The sequence below is a fragment of the Priapulus caudatus genome, unplaced genomic scaffold, assembly GCF_000485595.1.
Source record: "Priapulus caudatus unplaced genomic scaffold, Priapulus_caudatus-5.0.1 Scaffold1791, whole genome shotgun sequence".
Taxonomy (NCBI): Eukaryota; Metazoa; Priapulida; class Priapulimorpha; order Priapulimorphida; family Priapulidae; genus Priapulus; species Priapulus caudatus.
In genome coordinates this window covers 21,613-44,607 of record NW_014578852.1, presented here as the reverse complement: position 1 = coordinate 44,607, position 22,995 = coordinate 21,613, and the positions used below count along the sequence as shown (strand labels likewise).

Genomic DNA, 22,995 nt, shown 5'->3' with positions numbered 1-22,995 from the left:
ACACCTCCTCCCGTTAGCCGCGGCGACGGCGCACCTTGTCGCAGGTTCGGAACGAGCAGCTCGACGCCACGACCATTGCAGAACTTTAGCTCCATGATCGTGCGACCGTCTCCTCTCCTGACGCATCAACCGTTTTTTTTTCCCCCCCTGGCCGAAGCAAGAACGCCAAGGTTCGGCGTCGTCATGAGGTTCTTGTCGCTGTGTTCCGCGGCCCTGCGACGAACAGACAATGAACAATGCGTGAACAAGGAGCATTGTATGAACAAACAGCTGTCGGCGAAAGCAGCACGCCAAGCACGTCTTGCGCGTCGGCATGACGGTTCTTGCATCGCTGTGTTCCGGACCCTGCCACGACGCGAAACATACAGCTGAACATTACGATGAACAACGTGAACAAACGGGGAGGCTGCCAATGAAAACCATTCAGTGTCGGGCCAAAGCAGACGCAAAGTTCTAAGCGGACGTCATGACGTTCTATGTCGCTGTTGCTTCCGCGACCCTGCCGGAAACACTAACCAGTGAACTATGCGTGAACAAAGGCGCATGCTGATGAACAACAATGACATCAGCGTCGGGCCGACAGCAGTACGCCGAGGTTCGCCGGCTCGTCATGAGTTCTTGTCGCTGTGTTCGCCCGACCCTGCCGAACACATACAGTGCAACAAGTGGTGAACAAGAGGTAGTGATGAACAACAATGAAACATCAGCGTCGCCGCGAAGCCAGCACGCCAAGGTCGCATCGTCATCTAGTGCTTGTTCGCGTGTCGCCAACCCTGCCGCGAACATACAGCTGAACAACGGATGAACAATTGGTGAACACACAGGCTAAGACAAACCATAGGGCCGTGTGATAAACCCAAAATCGAATTGGGCCCGATAACAGTAGGCGAACAACACAGCTTTTTCTACTACCTGTGCCCAGCTTTATAACCCTAACCCTAACCGAACCCTAACCCTAATTACGTATACCCTACTCCTAACCCAGGGTGCGAAATTAACGGGAGTCCGCAGTCAAATACTCCCTGATTTACTGTCGACTCCCTGCATTTGACATATGCAGGAGTCCATGTAGAACGCCCGTGAAAAATTCTGCCATACTAAAACTAGTTCGGTTCCGGCAGCACGGCCTCGACCGGGACATTACCGTATTTTTTCAGCTAATGTCCAATGAATATTTGGCAGACGTGCAACGTTGTTAATATCCTTTAATCGTCTTGAACTTCAGACGCCCTCATTTTGCTGCGGAATCCCTCTTTTGACGCGCGTAGCGGGCAGTCCGTCCAGACTCCCATGTTAACAGTTAATTTCTACCCCTGCCCTATCCCTACTAGTCACCCCCGACCTGCCTGCCAGCGTCGTGCAGGGCGGCGCGTATGGCCGAGTACTGTGCAGCGTGACGTCATAGCCGACGATCTCCATGCATCTGGCGAGTTAAATGCTCGGCAGCTCGTAGATGCAGAACGTGGATCGCGTTAACCGCCGCTGCCCGACTGAGACTCGTGCTCTCGTGAACACATTACACACATGTATAAACACATATACACACATGCACACACATGTCATAAACACATACACATGTAAAAACACACACACATGCAAGCCCGCACGGCACACACACACACACACACACACACACACACAGCGTGAACGTATAATCTCACACGGTCAGACCACAGGTCACATACAACACACAATGTATAAACACACACACACACATTTCTAAAACACATACACCACACATGCTATAAACACACACCACACACACATGTATAAACACAGTACACACACAGCTAATAAGCACACAACACATCGCTAATAAACACATACCACACACATGTATAACACACCACACATGTATAAGACACACACATATTTGTATAACACACACACATGCTATAAACACATACACACATGTATAAACACAACACACATGTAAAACCACATACCACACATGTATAAACCCAAAACACATATGTATAAACACGATACACATGTATAACACACACACACACATGTACTAAACACATACACCGCCACATGTATTAAAAACACACACACATGTGATAAACACACCAACATGTATAAACACATACACACACATGTATAAACACAGCCACAGTATAAACGACATACACACACATGCAATAACACACACCCACACATGTATAAACACACCATACATGCTATAAACACACACACATGTATTAAACACATACACACACAATGATAAACACACACAACACATGGATAAACACACACACACTGTATAAACAACAAACGACACAGGCCTATAAAACACATACCACGCACATGTATAAACACATACACGCACATGATATAAACACATACACGCACATGTAGAAAACAACACACACAGGCTATAAACCACATACACGCACATGTATAAACACACAACACACACACAGGTGAACGGTAATAATCTCCACCGACCGATCCAGACACAGATCACATACCACACATGTATAAAACACATACAGCACCATGGCATATAAACACACACACATACATGTATAACACACACACATGTATAAACACATACACACACACATGTAGTAAACACACACACATGTATAAACACATACACACACATGCTCATAAACCACACACACATAGTATAAACACAGTACACACACCGCAGACACAGTTCACATACACGCATGCCACGAACGGCGATGCATGCATACCAAACACACACGCACGCACCACACACACACACGCGTACATGTATGCCACGCACGCACACACGCACGCACACGCCACACCGGGATACTGGGCGGATGGGGAGGTGTGAGATGATCAGGGAGGAAGGCTAGGGTCAGAGGTAAGCGCGGCGAGGTACCGGGATGGCAACGACGACGACGACAATGACTTACTCGCTGCAGCGATGAAGGCTCCGTGATGTCTGAACGTCATCAGGGGCTCCGGCAAATTCCTGAAACAACCCGAGACGCGAGAGGCGTGAGAACGCAGCATCCCGCAGCATCCCACCGCCCATCCCCCGACCCCCGTGGCTTCACTGACACTCAGGCAACATTTAAAAAAATCTTAGATTAGGCTCCTCCCCAGGCTGAAAAGTTTGGGTAGGTAGGTCGGCTTTTTTTTTAGGGCGGGGGTCTTTTTACAAATTCAGCATGGTGTCTACATGCTCGGGTGTGCTTGTGTGGCGATACCTTTTATGTTGAATGTTTGTTTAGCTTGGTACACACAATGTATTGCCTACTGATTTATATAATGTACAGTGATACAATTTGTTAAAAAAAAAGAAGATCAATAAAAATTTTTGAATCGGCCCCTTTTTGGCGGGTCGGTCGGGTGAGGGCAAACAAACAATATTTTTATTATGGCCTCACTTACTCGCGATCCCTCCCCCCCCCAGCACAGCCAACGCTCTCTATACCATCGTGAATTTCACTTTTGTATCATCGTTAAGTTTTCTGTTACTCGTGTTCTCCACTGTCACCACGGCGCACGCCACTCTTCCCCTGCACGTGCGCAGTGCGAAGCGAGCGTGTAGGCCAACGCGAGAATCAAAATATCAAATCGACGAAAAAAATTCATCAGAATGAAAAGAAATTACCCGCTTGGAGGTCGGCCAGCTCGGCTCGAGGCATGGGTGCGTTTTACTGCCGCGCTTTGCCGCGCGAGAGGTTGACGACACTTACCTAAAGTACTGCTTCAGTGCACTAGTGATGGTCTTGGTCTCCCATTCAGGGTCGTCCATGCTTAGTTTATCTGCTTTCCTACGGTCTGCGAAGCGACAATAGAACATCCATCAATGACAAGAACCGTTAGAAACTCTTTACCTTGTTTTATTCGATCATTTTTATCTGTATTGTTAAGTTTTACTTACTCAAGTCACTAAAATAAAAAGCATTCGTCAGCTTGCGTGTACATGCATGTGTTTGAGGCAGCATGTACGTGCACATCTCTGTACACGCGTGTCAGAGTTTGTGTGCGTGCATGTGCAGCGAGCAAACCGACTAGTACCGCAATCTACCGGCAGGGGGCGCCTCTATGGCGTCGGCATCATGCACGCGCGCGATATCGACGACAGACAGGCAGATGGACACTTACGATGTCGACAGGACGGAATCTATCGACTGCCGTTTCCTAACGTTAGCAAGGCTGCGTGAAAAACAATGCAAACACAGGGTTGACCGTCAGGGGGCGCTGTGGCGGCGCGGGACGGTACATGCGTGCCGAACGCTCTCTCATGTCGTTGAGAAGGGAGAGGACGAGAAGGAAGAGGGCAAAAGTGAAAGGAACATCATTAAGGAAGAGAGCAAGAAGGAAGGGGGCAACAAGAAAAGAAACGAGAGTGGAAGGAACAAGAAAGACGAAGGGCCAAAATAGGACGCGCAGAGGTAGAAAAACCGAACAAGAGGGACATGACGAAGAATGGATGAAGACATCTCTTACGCATATCTGACCCGCATATCTCATCCACCCTCCCCTCCTCTATCAACACGCTCTAAACCCCTCTTCTAACATCCGCGCGAGAAAGACAACGTTAGAACATGCTTCGTAACGAATGCGAGTTAGATACATTCACGATGAGGTTAGAGGGACTAAGCAACACGTGCTGCTATCTATCGCGAGCATGCGACCTCGCTCGCGAAAACTCTCCCGAAACTTACATCTGCTCTGGTCTTTGGTAGACAGGATAAGATGGTCCGTACTTTAATACTGTAGAGCAATAAAAAAAAAACTTTTTTATATTACGTACATATTAGTTACGAATTACGAATCAACTCTGAAACCACATGCACAGAAGATACAGTATATACACTCGCTATAGTACGCAATTATTGTATCGCCCGCCACCTGGAAAACCCTCCTTCACTCCTCTTCCGCCTCCTCCCTGCTCTGCTCCTTGCTCCATCTTTCTCCCCCCTTCTCCGTCTCTCCTCCTCCCCCTCTCCTTTCCTCTTTCTCCTCCAAGGAGAGCGAGCGATATGAGAGAGAGAGAGAGAGAGAGAGAGAGAGAGAGGGGAACGAGCGGACAAGACAGACAGAAGAAGAGAGAGAGAGGCGAGAGAGCGAGAGAGCGACAGAGAGAGAAGAGAGAAAGAGAGAGAGAGCAGAGACGAGATGCAGTAGAATAGAGAGGGCTGCCGAGCGAGCGAAGGAGCGAGAGAGAAGAGAGAGAGAGAGCGAGAGATATAGAAGAGAGCACGAGGGGTGGGGGGTAGATGAGAGAGAGAGAGACGAGAGAGGACGAGAGAGAGAAGAGAAAGAGACAGAAAGAGAGAGAGGGGGGGAGATCAGACAGCACAGACAGAAAGGAGCGAAAAACGAGAAAGCGAAGCAAAACCTTCGACCATGTTTAACCCATCTACGCAAGCCAGGATTTCTACCGAAATTATCGTCGCTGCCCACGGCACTCGCAAAACCGCAACGGAACCACATTAAAGGAAAAATAAACTTTAACCGCAGAAATCGAGCGAGACGACGGAACCGACGCGCGCGCCGGCAGCAGCCACAGCCGCCGACCTGCCAACGGCGTGGCGCCCCAACCTGCCTACTGCGTGGCGCCAAACCTGGCGTGCTCAACCGTTCACGATTATGATCTGGTTCGGCGTTCGAACGACAGCTCCGACTCGTTCTCCGCGTCGGCACATGTAGATCGTGCGCACATCGCGTCTGACCCAAACAACAGACACACACATCTAAACTTCGGACATCGAACTGCGCTCGCAATAGGCAAGCTAACCGCGCACGCACGTAGAGCCTACTGAGCGAGGCACGAGATTCGTCGCGCGTCCGTCGTTGGAAACAACGAGCAGTCGGAACGTCGGGAATATCAAACTCACCGACAGCTGCTCGGAGTGTTTTCAACGACGACGACAGAAGCGGGCAGCGGTCTTCGATTCTACCGAGTCTGAGTCTTAGCAAGCGGAAGAAGTCAGCCATAATATTTACTTACCAGGGTTTACGGACGTTGGCGTCTCAACACGACATTAACTCGATAACGGATCGAGGAGAAGGCGCATGATTAAGATTTAGCGATGGAAATCGGGCCGAGCCGCCACGAACAGTTTACTTCAAGTTCGAGTATTTTGACCGTATATACAGGCGATTGGCAGTACCGACCGGAGTGGCCGGGCAACGTAAGGCGCAGTCTCTAGCGAGAATACATGATCAACGTATTTATTAACAACTATATATATCTTAACTAGCGAATTAATACATGAAGTATAGGTATAATTAAAAATGCATACGCTCCATTAGTTAACTGAAACCATATTATAAATTTACCTGAACCTTATAATATTATAAATCGAGCTATCATATTTAGCACACCGGATCATGGATAACCATACCATTTCAGAATTTAACTTAGCTTCTTATAGTCATGAGATTCCATCTACCTGCACTTTTATTCCATAACGTCATAACTAATTCACTAGTAAACTATTACAACGATATCTCGCAATTTAATCGGCTGCTATTTAACTGACAACAGCAACGCAAGGCCATGCGGGACAGTAATTTTGCGCTGCCCGAGCCCGTGGCCACGGCCCGAGTGTCCCCGAGCGGTGGTATAGTTCGCGGCAGTGTCCTGCCAAGAGGGGCCCTGCTTTCCAAAACAGGCAAGCAGCTGAGAAAATCTAGACCAAGAGAGGCAAGCGGATTGAGGCCTCGTGCGCTTCCTTCGCCTAAAAGCGATCGCCATCTACTGGACCATAATCAGCTGAAACGGCTTCCGCAGATCCCGAAACTCCAAAGACAATAGAGACACTAATTCTGTTGCGTAGGGTCCTCTGCCGAACCACCAAATTGGGGCCAGAATAGCGCTTCCTCTCCTTGTTTAATATTTCAGCCTCCTTGCCTCAACGCTACAGATTTTGATGCAAGCAGAATCCAATCCACGCCTCCCATCACCGAGCCGCGTCCCCGCCCAGATGACGAACTACCAAATTCCGGAAGCCTTCCCAGAAGAAGCGGCGTGCGAGCGACGCGCTGGCGCTGAGAGGGCCGCATGGGGAGGGGCGTGATGGCAGATGACGACATACACATACGCGGCCGTGAAGGCCATGACTGAGCTATCAGGCCTGCTCCTGTCAGACTAGTAAACTTTGTCTCGCGAGACGTAGACCTTCTGCGCCTTCGGGCTGTGAGAGCAAGCCCTGACCCACCTGCGAGGCGGGGGGGCGGGCCGTAAAGTACGGGTGAGAGGCCACCGTCAACCCCATGGCCCGGTCAATCGGCGTAAGAAGGCGCGGCCGCGAGGTGCATGAGGCGGGCGTCTAAGATCAGCAAGGCTTACTGTAGTCCGCAGCCACATTGACCGGCCGCGTGCAATAGGATATATAGCGCGAGAGCAAGCGCCACAGCGAAGCGGGTTGTAGTGGACGGCGGCGCAGCATTGGAAGGCGAGCCTGCGGGGGGGGCGGGCTGGGCGGGGAAGCGCCGGGCGGCTGCGCGGGGCGTCGTTAGACAACAAGCGCAGCCACCCCAAAAGCGGGGGCCGGCGGGATGACGACTGTAGTCTGCGACGCCTCTCGTAGATGATTCGCTTGTATGCTCCCGCCAGGGCGGCGCAAGCCTAAGCTGTGTGAGCAGCCAGCGAGCCAGCGAAAGCGATGAGCGGAGAGCGAGAGAGTACGATGACGCGGTCGTGAGAGCGTGGAAGAGAGACGTACGTCGTAATTAGGATTAGGAACACTCCAGCGATCCGCGCGGCGCGCGTTAATAGGACGGAGACGCGGATCGAGACACGATGCGACGATGCGTAGTGAAAGCGAGAGTGAAACGGAGGGCGCGCCGGTGAGTGCCGGCAGGATGCCGGGGCGGGGAAGTGAATAGGGGTACAGCATACCATCACACGGTCTCCCCAATCCTGGTCCCTCTCCTCCCCCAACCTCGTCCCTCCTCTTTCCCCAGCTGCACCCCTAATGCACTTTCCCTTTCGCGCGACAGCATGTTAACAACATGCAACATGGAGACAAGGCATCCATGAGATACACAACCCCCACACACGCACATGCACGGCACGTAAACAGCGGCCACACACGTAAGAGACGACCACACGCTGGCAAAGTGTGCAGGCAAGGCAGGGTTTAGGGCAGGCACTACCGCCCACACACGCACCATGCAACGCACGCACACGCACGAGCACAACAGCGCGGAACAGGGAGAACACGACGACCACATGCACGCACGCACGGCAAATCGCACGTAGGCACGCACGGGGGGCATGCGGAGACACGTAAGCACGAGCCGGAGCTGCCACGCGACGCAGCGCACGACGCCACGCACATGCACGCAGCATGCACGCACACACGCACGTAAGCACCCACAGGCACCGTAAGCACGCACAACCCGCAAATGCAGGCAGGTCCAGGCACGCACACCATGGACAATGGCAGGGCACGCGCGGCAGGAACAGCCCAGGCCCACATCACACACACTACAGCACATGCGCGCGACACACAGACGAGCAGGGCGAGCGGTGCGAGCGAGTGTCGTGGAATCTGGGCTCGGGCGCGATGCGGAGCGGCCTGGGATGCCGGGAAATTGCAGCAATGGGTGGATACTGGCCGCCCCGGGCGACCGCTGCACGAGCCGTCCGCGCGGCGGAGCGCGGCGATTCTCTGCTAGGCCGGGGGGATCGGATGCACGGTAGGGCGTGGTGCGCTGAGCGCTAAGATATGGCAAAGGTGAATCGGAGCCAATGTGCGTGAGTCCCGTTGGTTCCCGTTGTGTTACTGCACCGCAACACACACCACACACTATGCTTTCATGCATAATCCAGATTAGGTGTTTCAGTACGAATTTAAACCAATCATAATTTTAATAATGTTAATTTTAATAAATTTTATACCAAACAACGACAAATGACGACAACCTCGGAAGGGATTCTCAACCCCGCGAGAGACGCTTGCAGTATGTGCGTGGGTAAGTTGCGTGCGATGTGGTGTGTCATGCGCGTAGACGCCGGCGCGTGTACAGCATGTGTTTGAGGCAGGCATGTACAGTTGACATGCATGTGTTTTGAGGGCAGCACGTGCGTGTACATGCATGTGTTGAAGCAAGCATGTGTCGTGACAGCATGTGTGTTGTTGCATGCAGTCGCTTTGAGGACAGCATGTGCGTGTACATGCATGTTGGAGGTCAGCACGGGCTTGTACATGCATGGTTTTGAGGCAGCACATGCGTGTAATGCAATGTGTTTGAGGCAAGCATGTCGTTACATGCAGTGTTTTGAGGCAGCATGTGCGTGTAATGCCTGTTTTGAGGCAAGCATGTAAACGTGGTACATGCAGTGTTGAGGCACACGTGCGTGTCACATGCATGTGTTTGAAGCAGCAATGTGCGTTGTACATGCAAGTGTGGAGCAAAGCCACGTGCGGACATGCACGTGTTTGAGCAGCATGTGCGTGTACATGGCATGTGTTTTGAGGCAGCATGTACGTGTACATGCATGTGTTTGAGGGCAGCACGCGTGCGTGTACATGCATGTTTAAAGGAGCGAGCGAGATGTGCGTGTACATTGCATGGGTTTGAAGCAAGCACGTGCGTGTGCCATGCTATGTGTTTGAGGCAGCAAGCATCTGCGTGTACATTGCAAAAGTCGTTTGAGGCACGCATTGCGATGTACAGCATGGTGTTTTGAAGCAGGACACGTTGCGTGTACATGCATGTGTTTGAAGCCAGCACCTGTGCGTGTACATGCATGTGTTGAGGCAGCAAATGTGCGTGTACCACTGCATGTGTTTGAGTCTACAATTACGTGTTACATGCATGTTTTTGGCATCGCCATGTGTGAGCGGGCAGCACGTGGCGTTACATGCAACGTGTTTGAAGGGGCAGCATGTGCGTGTAACATGCATGTTTTGAGGCAGCATGTACGGTACATGCAGTGTTGAGGCAAGCCAATCGTGCGTGTAGCATGCGCATGTGTTTGAAGCAGGCATTGCGTGTATCTATGCAATGTGTTTTGGATCAGCACGTGCGCTGGTGCATGGCATGTGTTTGAGGCGCAGCATGTCCTTGTACATCATGTGTTTGAGCAGCATGTACGTGTACAGCACCGTGTTTGAGGCAGCGCATGTGCTGTGTAACCACTGCTATGTGTTTGAAGCAGCAATGGCGTGTACACATGGTTTGAGGCCAGCATGTTGTCGTGTTCACATGCATGTGGTCGAGGCAGCAACGTGCGGGTACATGCATGTGTTCTGAGGCATGCATGTACGCTGTACATGCATGGCCTTGACGAAAAAAGATGCATGGTTCTGGAGGCGCACGTGCGGTACATCATGTTTTGAAGCAGCAAGGAGAGAGAGAGAGAGAGAGAGAGAGAGAGCGAGAGAGAGAGAGAGAGAGAGAGAGAAAGAGCAGCACATTGCTTCGGTGCCGTGACTACTACAGTACTAGTATATTTCCACATGTTCCCCCATGTTACCACTATATTGCTCCTACGTTGCCGCGAGTTGCCCCAAGTTGCCACGCGTTGCTCCCGCGCCGCCGCCGCCGCCGCCGCCGCCGCAGCGCGTTCGCCTACCTATGTTGCCGTAGATGGCCATTCGCTGCGTCTTGATGGCTGGCTGTGACCGGCTCAACCCCAACACCACCGCCGACGGCACCGACGTCGCCATCATCCCCGCCACGCCCTCGCCACGCCCGCCGCGCGTCGGGGTCAGCGGGGTCACGGGCGCGCTCGTCGACGGCTCCTCCTGGTGGCCGCGCATCGCGTACTCGCTGTGCTGCCGCGCCGGCTTCGCTGCGGGAAACAAGAGAACGGCGATTTTTTCGCGATTTGCGAAGATCGGTCGGTTCGGTCGCCTAGGAAAAAACGACGGGTTTATTCGCTGGAGAAATTTGAATAATCGAGTTTCATTTATTTATTCGAGAGGGACTATTTATTATTGACGAAGGCTAATTTATTTATTCGAGGATGGCGATTCATCACTGAAAAAAGCCGATTTAATTTTCACGGAAAGATTATTAATTATTCACGACAAACGATGTTTCATTATTTAACGATCATCGAAAATATTGTAAAAAAAAATTTTTTTTGTCTGAAAGATTTGGGAGACGGATATTGTTCCCGCGCGCTTGCGTGTCTCACCACCAGGGGGCGGCTGCGTGCGAGGGCGGGCCGGCTTCTCGATGTAACGGTGTCGCATGATCGGACTGCTGGGCGGCCGACACACCGCGGCGTTCCGTGTCGGGCTGCAACGACAACACGGCACGATACACGCCAACATAGCACGCGATGGCACAAACCGTAACGACGCGCAATGCAACGCTATATATATTTATATCACCTAACACTGCTACTCGTGCTACTACTAATATTTTATTACTTACTAAAAACGGTTAATTGCTAAAAATGCAGAACAATTCCAGGCTTACATCACTATATAGGTTAGGGTTAGGGTTAGGGTTGGGGTTTAGGGTTCGGGTTAGGGTTAGGGTTAGGGGTTAGGGTTGGGGTTAGGGGTTAGGGTTAGTGGTTAAGGTTGGGGTTAGGGTTAGGATTAGGGTTAGGGTTAGGGTTAGGATTGGGGTTAGTGTTAGGGTTGGGCTTATGCCAACGCACCACATCCCCCTGCACCTCTCTTTCCCCTTCTTCCCTCTCCTCTCTCCTCCCTCCTCTATCAACATACGTACCTCACATTGGGTCCTCCTCCTCCTCCTCCTCCTCCTCCGCCTCCTCCGCCTCCTCCTCCGCCGCGCGTGGGGCTAGATCCCGAAGCGCTGTCTCGCGGACTCCCCGCGCCGCTGCTCTGACTGATCACGCTCTCCTGGCTTCTCGTGTCCGCGCTGATGCGTCGCCGTAGCAACACGTCGCTGCCGTCCGGCGGACCCTGAAAGATCTGCGCGCCAACGGAATAATTATAAATCGCAGTAAAGTCGTTAATTATTTGCATTGGATTGACGAATGATCGACGAATTGTTTCGAATTGAAAACGACCCTGAAAGATCTGCGCGCAGACGGAATAATTATAAATCACGGTAAAGTCGTTAGTTATTTGTATTCAATTAAGGAATGATCGATGAATTGTTTCGAATTGAAAACGACCCTGAAAGATCTGCGCGCCAACGGAAGCGGGGATTAATTAAAAATCGGGGGTGAAGTCGTTAATTATTCACGTTCAGTTGACGAATGATCGACGAAATGTTTCGAATTGAAAACGCGCGAATTGGTCGTTGAATTATGTATTCATTGTCACATGATCACATGTATTCATTGAATTATGTATTGAAAGCGCTCTTCTCCTCTCTGTTCCTCCCTTCTCCTTGCCAGTCTTCCCTCCTCCTCTTCTGCTCCTCTTCCTTCCTTCTATGTCCACCTCCAAAGTTCTCCCTCCTCCACCCCTATCCTCACTCCTCCCCTTTCTTCCCTCCTCCCTTCCCTTGCTCTCTCCTCTCTCCTCCCTTTTTCTGCTGTCTCCTCCCCGCTCCTTCCCTCTCCTCCCCTCCCTCCTCCTCCTCCCGTTGCCGCGGCGACGCGCACCTTGTCGCAGGTTCGTACGAGCAGCTCGACGACGACATTGCAGAACTTTATCTCCATGATCGCGGCGACTGTCTCCTCCTCCTGACGCATCAACGTCGGGCCGAAGCAGACGCCGAGGTTCGCGGTCGTCATGAGGTTCTTGTCGCTGTGTTCCGCGACCCTGCAGAACATACAGTGAACATACGATGAACAACGGTGAACAACGGGGGAGGTGGAATAAACATCAGTGTCGGGCCGAAGCAGACGCCGAGGTTCGCGGTCGTCATGAGGTTCTTGTCGCTGTGTTCGCCCGACCCTGCCGAACACATACAGTGCAACAAGTGGTGAACAAGAGGTAGTGATGAACAACAATGAAACATCAGCGTCGCCGCGAAGCCAGCACGCCAAGGTCGCATCGTCATCTAGTGCTTGTTCGCGTGTCGCCAACCCTGCCGCGAACATACAGCTGAACAACGGATGAACAATTGGTGAACACACAGGCTAAGACAAACCATAGCGCCGTGTGATAAACCCAAAATCGAATTGGGCCCGATAACAGTAGGCGAACAACACAGCTTTTTCTACTACCTGTGCCCAGCTTTATAACCCTAACCCTAACCGAACCCTAACCCTAATTATGTATACCCTACTCCTATCCCAGGTGCGGAAATTTAACGGGCAGTCCGCAGTCAAATACTCCCTGATTTACTGTCGACTCCCTGCATTTGACATATGCAGGAGTCCATGTAGAACGCCCGTGAAAAATTCTGCCATACTAAAACTAGTTCGGTTCCGGCAGCACGGCCTCGACCGGGACATTACCGTATTTTTTCAGCTAATGTCCAATGAATATTTGGCAGACGTGCAACGTTGTTAATATCCTTTAATCGTCTTGAACTTCAGACGCCCTCATTTTGCTGCGGAATCCCTCTTTTGACGCGCGTAGCGGGCAGTCCGTCCAGACTCCCATGTTAAAAGTTAATTTCTACCCCTGCCCTATCCCTACTAGTACCCCTGACCTGCCTGCTCGTGTGCAGGGCGGCGCGTATGGCCGAGTACTGTGCAGCGTGACGTCATAGCCGACGATCTCCATGCATCTGGCGAGTTAAATGCTCGGCAGCTCGTAGATGCAGAACGTGGATGTCGTTAACCGCCGCTGCCCGACTGAGACTCGTGCTCTCGTGAACACATTACACACATGTATAAACACATATACACACATGCACACACATGTCATAAACACATACACATGTAAAAACACACACACATGCAAGCCCGCACGGCACACACACACACACACACACACACACACACAGCGTGAACGTATAATCTCACACGGTCAGACACAGGTCACATACACACACATGTATAAACACACACACACACACATGTAAAACACATACACCACACATGCTATAAACACACACCACACACACATGTATAAACACAGTACACACACAGCTAATAAGCACACAACACATCGCTAATAAACACATACCACACACATGTATAACACACCACACATGTATAAGACACACACATATTTGTATAACACACACACATGCTATAAACACATACACACATGTATAAACACAACACACATGTAAAACCACATACCACACATGTATAAACCCAAAACACATATGTATAAACACGATACACATGTATAACACACACACACACATGTACTAAACACATACACCGCCACATGTATTAAAAACACACACACATGTGATAAACACACCAACATGTATAAACACATACACACACATGTATAAACACAGCCACAGTATAAACGACATACACACACATGCAATAACACACACCCACACATGTATAAACACACCATACATGCTATAAACACACACACATGTATTAAACACATACACACACAATGATAAACACACACAACACATGGATAAACACACACACACTGTATAAACAACAAACGACACAGGCCTATAAAACACATACCACGCACATGTATAAACACATACACGCACATGATATAAACACATACACGCACATGTAGAAAACAACACACACAGGCTATAAACCACATACACGCACATGTATAAACACACAACACACACACAGGTGAACGGTAATAATCTCCACCGACCGATCCAGACACAGATCACATACCACACATGTATAAAACACATACAGCACCATGGCATATAAACACACACACATACATGTATAACACACACACATGTATAAACACATACACACACACATGTAGTAAACACACACACATGTATAAACACATACACACACATGCTCATAAACCACACACACATAGTATAAACACAGTACACACACCGCAGACACAGTTCACATACACGCATGCCACGAACGGCGATGCATGCATACCAAACACACACGCACGCACCACACACACACACGCGTACATGTATGCCACGCACGCACACACGCACGCACACGCCACACCGGGATACTGGGCGGAGTGTGAGCGATGTCAGGGAGGAGGCGCTAGGTCCAGAGGTCAGCGCGGCGAGGTACCGGGCATCGCGCGACGACGACGACGACGGATGCACTACGCGCCTGCAGCCCGCATGAAGGCGTTCCGTGATGTCCTGAACGTCAATCGGGGCTCCGGCCAAATTCCTGAAACGACCCGAGACGCGCAGAGGCCCGTGAGAACGCACTTCCCTGCCGCAGCAGCCCCCGCCAGCATCCCACCGCCATCCCCCCGACCCCCGTGCCCTTCACTGACACTCAGGCAACAATTAAAAAAATTCTTTGTTTACGGCTCCGACCCCAGGCTGAAAAGTTTGGGTAGTAGGTCGGCCCTTTTTTTTTAGGGCGGGGCTTTTTACCCCAAAATTCAGCATGGGCTCTACATGCTCGGGTGCTGCTTGCTGTGGACATCACCTATTTATGTTGAAGCTTGGCTTTAGCTTTGCGTACACACCAATGTATTGCCTTACGATTCATATAATGCTACAGTGATACAATTTGTTAGAAAAAAAAATCATAACAGTTTTTTGGAATCCGGGCCCCTTTTTGGCGGTCGCGGCGCAGGCGAGCAAACAAAACAATATTTTTCATTATGGCCCTCACTTACTCGCCGATCCCTCCCCCCCCAGCACAGCCCAACCTCTCTAACCATCGTGAATTTCACTTTTGTCATCCATCGCCTTAAGTTTTCTGTTACTCGGTCTTCTCACTGTCACCACGGCGCACGGGCCACTCTTCCCCCGCCCACGTGCGGCATGCGAAGCGAGCGTGTAAGGCCAACGCCGAGCAATCAAAATATCAAATACGACGAAAAAAAATTCATCAGAATGAAAGAAATTACTCGCTGGAGGTCGGCCAGCTCGCGGCTCGCAGGCATGCGGCTGCGTACCGCCGCCGCTTTGCCGCGAGGGGTTTGACGCACGCTTACCCTAAAACGTACTGCTTCAAGTGCCACTAAGTTGCAATGCCCGTCTTGCGTCTCCCATTCAGCGAGTCGCTCCATGCTTAGCTTTATCTGCTTTCCTACGGTTGCGAAGCGACCAATACGCAACACATCCAATCAAGACAAGAACCCCGTAGAAACTCTTTACCTTGTTTTATTTTGGAACTTATTTTCATCTGTAGCGCGTTAAGTTTTACTTACTCAAGTCACTAATAAGCATTCGTCAGCCGAGTCAGTGTCACAACTACTCACTACACACATCTGTTACCATCATCATTAGCAGCAGCAGTTAGCACCACAATCACTTACCTAGCAGCAGCTGCCAGCAGCCCAGCAGTAGCAGCAGCAGACAGCAGCCAGCAGCAGCCAGCAGCACGTGTAGCAGCCGCCGAAAGCAGCAAGCCAGCAGCAGAGCTGCCCAGTAGCCACCACAATCACTCACTAGCCAGCAGCCGCAGCACCAGCAGTAGCAGTGGAGCAGCAAACAGCAAACAGCAGCAGCAAAGCCCAGCCAAGCAACAGTAGCGGTACAGCAGCAAGCCCAAACAGCAGCAGTTAGCACGCCCAAGCACTACTAGCAGCAGTTCAGCCAACCAGCCCGAGTAGCAGCCCAGCAGCAGCAGCAAGCCAGCCAGCAGCCAGCCAACCAGCAACGAGCAGTCAGCAGCCCAAAAAGGCGCAGTAACAGTAAGCAGCCCCCCCCCCTACCACCCGGCCTACCCCCCCACCCACTACTACTCCACCGAGCACATCTGCCTAGCAGCTTGGTAGGCCCTTGCGCTGACTTCCGCCCCCTCCCCTCCTCCCTACACCTCCTCACCCCGCTAACCACCCCTACACCTCCTACCACCCACATACACTCCTACCTCACCCCCTACCCACCACTTACCACCCTCCTACCACCTGCCTACCACCCCTACCACCCTACCACCTCCTACCACTCCTACACCCCCCTACTACTCACGCAGCCCATCCCTGTAGCAAGCTTAGTGGCCTTGCTGCTGACCTCCGGCGACGCGATAGGCCTTGGTCGTTGAGCCTTTGCTCTCGATCGTCGCCGATGCACTTCCTTGACGAAGTTCTGAAGCCGATCTCGTCGAGCTATCGTGTCGCGGGAACTTCGCCCCAACGACGCTGCCCGGAGCCGCGTAGATCTCATATCGACGCGAGAGAGATAGAGAGCATGTAGCAGAGGGGACGAGCGGAGAGCAGAGCGGTAGAGGAGAGAGAGAGAGCCAACAGAGGGCCAGAAGAGAGAGGCAGAGAGAGACTGAGAGAGAGAGAGAGCAGCAGAGAGGAGAGAGCAGAGAGCAGAGAGAGAGCACACCGCAGACGGAGAGAGAGAGAACAGAGCGAGAGAGAGGAGAGCAGCGAGGACAGAGAGAGACGAGAGCAGAGAGAGCCAGAGAGAGACACGAGGAAAGAGCATAGAGAGAGAGAGAGAGAGAGAGATGAGCACGGCGAGAGAGAGAGAGCAGGCTGTAGACGAGAAAGTAGCAGGAAGATATAGAGATACGGAGAGCCCAGAAGAGCACGTAGAAATTAAGACTGTCGAGGAGAAGCCAGATAAGAGCGAAAGAGAGAGACAGATAGGAGAGTCGAATGTCGAGTCGAGACGAGAGAGTGAGGGCGACGGGACCGGGCGAAGAGAGAAAAGCAGAGGAAGCCAGGACAGCCATGACAGGCACGAAAAAGAGCGAGCCAAGAGAGATACGAGAGCAAAAGAGTAGAATAAGTGTACCCGAAAATTGGTTTAAAGAGGCGACCATTGGGCTGAGGGGAGAACGCGAGCGCAGGAGGGGGCAGGCAGAGAGAAGGCACAGAAGAGAAAAAAACAGGAGGAGGAAGTTCCCTTACCGGTTCCCTGCATCCATCACGTCCATCCACTGCCTACGCGGTCTTCATCTGACAGCGCTTGTAGCGTGTACACGACGCCTTGCCTGCAACAGACCAACGCACGCGCGTTAAATTGACTACGCTCACGAATTTTCCATGCTAACATTTGTAAAAAAAAAAAAATTCCCATTTTCTTGTACATTAAAAGTAAGAACTAACGCTTACTAAAAGATCCTCAAACTCTCACCTGAAAAATGTTTTACGGCTGGTTAAATCTTGCAAAAATCATCTAGACGATTTGCGCTCAATTATCCTGTTGTCTAACACTCATGCCCCACGCTACTGTTCAGAGTACTGGCCATACCTCTCGTTTTTTTCAACGGCCAAATATAGGGCATATAAGAAGGTATCATAAAAGCATGAAAGTAACCAGGAAAACACTAATTGTATTTCAGCATTTTATTTTGTACAAATAACACACAAATATACTACTTGATGGTGCTAGAAATTCGTGACGTAATCACTTTAAAGCCTGGCGCACATTGCCGAACATTTTGCTCAAAAATATTATCGTAGCAGTGTTCCATGAAATGTTCGGCAATGTGCGGTGAAAAAAGTCGCCGAACATTCGTTCCGAACAATGTTTCTGAAGATCGGAAATGCTTGATGTCTCGAACAATTCTAGGAACATTTGTAAATGCCTATCACGCCGATTGGCCACACGCCGATCACGTGACTCTTTACAACATAGCTACTAGACGACGCCACGAGGTTGTTCGCTGCAAAATGTTCGGCAATGTGCGCTCAGCAATTGTTCACCCGCACATTGCCAGACAAAAACATTTGTTCGGGAAAATGTTCGGCAATGTTCGGCAGGCTTAAGCAACGTAACCAGCACGTGGTCGAAACACACATCCTACGATCGATCGGTCAAGAATCGTCGAGTCACCACACTGACAAGCGTTGAGAGTTGATGAATCTATCCTATTCTTGCTAGTACAGGAGTTTAGGAGATATAGTGGTGCACTTTATGCTACAATTTATGCTAGAAGAGCATGTACCTATTCTCAACTATATCTACGTTTTATCTAATATATTACATATACGTACCTATATCCATGTTTATCTTGTATCTACGTACTTATCCTGCGCAGTAATATATTACTACACAGAGAGAACATACATACCTTAACTAGACATAACTAACTATGACTAACATACAGGCTCTACCTATTCTTACCTATATCTACGTTTTATCTTATATATTACATATACATATCCATCCTTACCTATATCTATGTTTATCTTGTATCTACGTACCTATCCTTACCTATATCTATGTACATATGTACCTATCCTTACCTATATCTATGTTTATCTTGTATCTACGTACCTATCCTTACCTATATCTATGTTTATCTTGTATCTACGTACCTATCCTTACCTATATCTATGTTTATCTTGTATCTATGTACCTATCCTTACCTATAATTCTATGTTTATCTTGTATCTACGTACCTATCCTTACCTCATATCTAGTTGTTTATCTATGTAAGTCTACGTACCTATCCTTACCTATATCTATGCTTTATCTTGCTATCTAGTACCTATCCTTACCTATATCGATGTTTATATTGTATCTACTGTACTATCCTTACCTATATCCTATGTGGTTATCGTGATCTATGTACCTATGCCTCTACTATATCTATGCTTTATCTTGTATCTACGTACCTATCCTTACCTGATATCTATGTTTATCTGTATCTACAGACTATCCTTACTATATCTATGCTTATTATCTGTATCTTATGCTACCTATCCTTCCTACCTATATCTATGTTATCTTGTATCTATTGTACCTATCGCTTACCTATATCTATGTGTTTATCTTGTATCTATGTACTATCCTTACCTATAGTCGTATTTATCTTGATATTACGTACCTATCGCTTACCTATATCTATGTTTATCTTGGATTATGCTAACTATCCTTACCTGCTAAATTATCGTATTATGTACCTATACTTTAGTTTATCTATTTGTACTCATACCTATCTACCTATATCTATGGTTTATCTTGTATCTACGCTACCTATCCTTACTACTATCTATGTATTTTATCTTGTATCTATGCTACTATCCTACCTATCTATGTTTATCTTGTATCTACGTACGTATCCTTACCTATATCTGATGTTTTTATCGTTGTATCTACTACCTTATCCTACCAATATATCTATGTTTATCTTGTATCTACGTACCTATCCTTACCTATATCTATGTTTATCTTGTATCTATGTACCTATCCTTACCTATATCTATGTTTATCTTGTATCTACGTACCTATCCTTACCTATATCTATGTTTATCTTGATCTATGTACCTATCCTTACCTATCATCTATGTTTATCTTGTATCTACGTACCTATCCTTACCTATTCTATGTTTTTATCTTGTATCTATGTACCTATCCTTACCTATATCTATGTTTATCTTGTATCTACGTACCTATCCTTACCTATATCTATGTTTGTTTATCTTGTATCTACGTACCTATCCTTACCTATATCTATGTTTATCTTGTATCTACGTACCTATCCTTACCTACTATCTCATGTTATCTTGTATCTAGTACCTATCCTTACCTATATCTATGTTTATCTTGTATGCTACGTACTATCGCTAACCTATATCTATGTTTATCTTGGTTCAATGTACCTTATCCTTACCATATATCGCCCGCCCCCCCCCCCCCCCCCCAGGAATTTGCTCAGCCTCTGCCCTGAATGTGATCGTACGAACCGCCGTCATGTTTCCTCGTTGATCCTGCCGCTGATAAATGCATTTTAGAAGGTGCGGGAAAAACTTCACGACAACCGTATCTGTCTTACATGCTTTTAGTGCTATCGTTTATATAGAGTAGAGGCACGAGAAACCAGTACATATGGATTAATTTAACGGATGGAGAATTCGTCGATATCGGATATCACCGCTCAACTGAATAAAATGTATATAATCATTTAGTATGGGCAGTCTCACAAAAACAAGAAGAATCATACACAATTACAAATTCAATATCAGTTGCTTACTAAAGCCCGGCGCACACGCGTTATTTTACTCAAGTAAAATGCGCACGAGTCAATACTCAACAAAAATCCGCCGCACACAGTGAGTAAAATACTCATGCGTCATTTTACTTGAGTAAAATAACTCACGTGTGCAGCCGGCTGAAGTACTACACAATACTGATTTGTAGTCTTCATCACAATTCAGAATGCCGCGTTTGTTAGGAAGCTGCTCTAAAAGTATCGCATACGTAACACACACCGTTATGTTAACAACGCTGTCGGCGCTGTCTGCGTACATAGCCGGCTCTAGTCGTTGACCGACCGGCAAGCAGCCTTTAAATAACAAAATCCTTCCGACCGGCACAAAAAGTGATTGAGTTTGCGTAATTACCTTCAAAATAGTGATCTACAAATAATCACAACCAGGAACACTATTGGCCCCTGGACCCCTGAGCCGTGAACCGCTAACATTGTGCCTGGCCTACATACCCTGGTATCATATATCTTGGAAAGGGATACGATACTATCCTATCACAATTACCCATGCTATCTTATAAAAAGAACCTACTTAGAACCCAGTGCCATACTGTGGCCCTGGACGGCTTATGCGCGCCAGGGAAAGGTTTCCGTGGTAGATTACTGGCCAGGTTTGTGCATTAACACGAAGCAATACCGCCCCCCCCCCCCCCACACACACACACACATCAACTCAAGTTAGAACCCACATTTATCAATCTTACTAATCAACGAGTAATTCAATACGAAATATAAACAAGAAGCAACATTAGCTGGCAAGTCGCGATTTCATACCAGGCCTGTAAAGACTATGAATTTGCAAAACGCTTGAATCCTTGTTTTATGTTTGCCTGTATTTTCTCATATATACGTAATGATGCCAAAGTATTTCCAACCCTCTGTAAATACGTATGTGTAGACCACTAGAGAAGCATTCAGTTTAAGCAAGGGAGGTAACTGGTCTCTAGTCTATAAAATAGCAATAGAAAATTTCAAGCTTTTAAATATGTTCAATTAATATAAGGTGACATCATTCCTGATATAAACAATCAGGAATTGTTTATATATATATATATATATTACAAGCAACCTCTTTTTAAATTTACCTTTGATTATAATAACATAATTTAATGAAACATTTCACACATGATTAAAATTTCATCCTCATATGAGCCAAATAAATGTAAAATGCAGTTTATTGAGAGCAGTAAACCTAATCCAATATCATGCAATAACCCCTTCACCTATGTATATGGGGGGTCCCACATTACATAGGGTTAACTAATCTTGACCTAGCATCAAATTTAACCCAGTAACACTCATAGGGTCTATGTCCCCCAGGGTACTGCTGGAACGTACCCTGGGTACAAGATCCAGATACCTGGAACGTACCCTGTCACGAATCTGTATGGTTAGCGTTAGAGAGTAGCTACGGCAGCTGACTTCCCTCAGACTCGTCTAGCTGGAGTAGGGATGGGCTATATTTCAGGCCGGTACGGGAGATTACGGCTACGCATATATTTGCCCTTAATATATGACTAATCGGCGCTGCTCAATAAACTCAACTATTACAGAGAGTATAGACTAAGACATGGTCTATAGGTATCTAGATAGTAATTAATGCATACATTTGAGCTCCCGTAACCGGACTTAGAACTTCATATACTCTCTGTATGAATATTGCGTTTATTGACGCACGATTAAGTCAATATAGCAAAATATGCGCAGCGGTATTGGAATTACAGATTGATTAAAATTTCTAAATCTAATACTATCAACACCAGTCTTACCTTCCTCTGCTAATATGAGTTCTAGTTGATGCAACGAATTAGTCAAGTATATTGACAAATATCATGCGTACACCACTAATCTCCCGTAACCGGCCTGATATAGAACACTCCCAGTAGGAGTAAGCAAGGTACGCGCCGGCATATATGATGCCCACCAGGTAGCGTTCCGCCGATATACCGGACCGTACCAGGGTACGTTCGGCAGTACCCTGGTGGGAGAAATAGACCTCTCAGCCCCAGTAACTATAGACTGAGGGAGTGGCGGTCTAGACGAACAAACATTTTTTACTTTTGGATGCTGAAAGATAGCAAAAACCTGCACACCTTCATCATTGTTGATAGTACAGTAAACACGAGTATGTGGAAAAAAGCGTGATTACATAACCTTCC

At 48.4% G+C, this 22,995-nt stretch overlaps 2 protein-coding genes and 1 long non-coding RNA gene across 4 annotated transcripts in view; all 3 read right to left on the bottom strand.

The window, feature by feature from the left end:
* The window catches only part of LOC106817608 (rho GTPase-activating protein 26-like), a 17,338-nt gene extending 6,696 nt beyond the window's left edge, over positions 1–10,642 (bottom strand). For both annotated transcript variants that reach the window (XM_014822287.1, XM_014822288.1), the window contains exons 1-2: positions 10,529–10,642; positions 4,659–4,707 (exon numbers count right to left, since the gene is read on the bottom strand). In XM_014822287.1, coding sequence (XP_014677773.1) covers positions 4,659–4,707; positions 10,529–10,625 — 146 coding nt within the window. In that variant the 5' untranslated portion in view covers positions 10,626–10,642. The remainder of the gene's footprint in view (positions 1–4,658; positions 4,708–10,528) is intronic.
* Positions 10,643–10,648: 6 nt separating this feature from the next.
* On the bottom strand, positions 10,649–11,663 carry LOC106817609. Its single transcript, XR_001395082.1, has 3 exons — positions 11,641–11,663; positions 11,096–11,199; positions 10,649–10,747 (listed from the first exon to the last, which is right to left on the bottom strand). It is a non-coding gene; the product is annotated as an uncharacterized LOC106817609 (long non-coding RNA).
* A 5,203-nt stretch (positions 11,664–16,866) lies between these two features.
* LOC106817607 (rho GTPase-activating protein 26-like) overlaps positions 16,867–22,995 on the bottom strand; it is a 10,684-nt gene continuing 4,555 nt past the window's right edge. Inside the window, exons 4-5 of the mRNA XM_014822286.1 lie at positions 17,751–17,833; positions 16,867–17,047 (exon numbers count right to left, since the gene is read on the bottom strand). Coding sequence (XP_014677772.1) covers positions 17,767–17,833 — 67 coding nt within the window. The 3' untranslated portion in view covers positions 16,867–17,047; positions 17,751–17,766. The remainder of the gene's footprint in view (positions 17,048–17,750; positions 17,834–22,995) is intronic.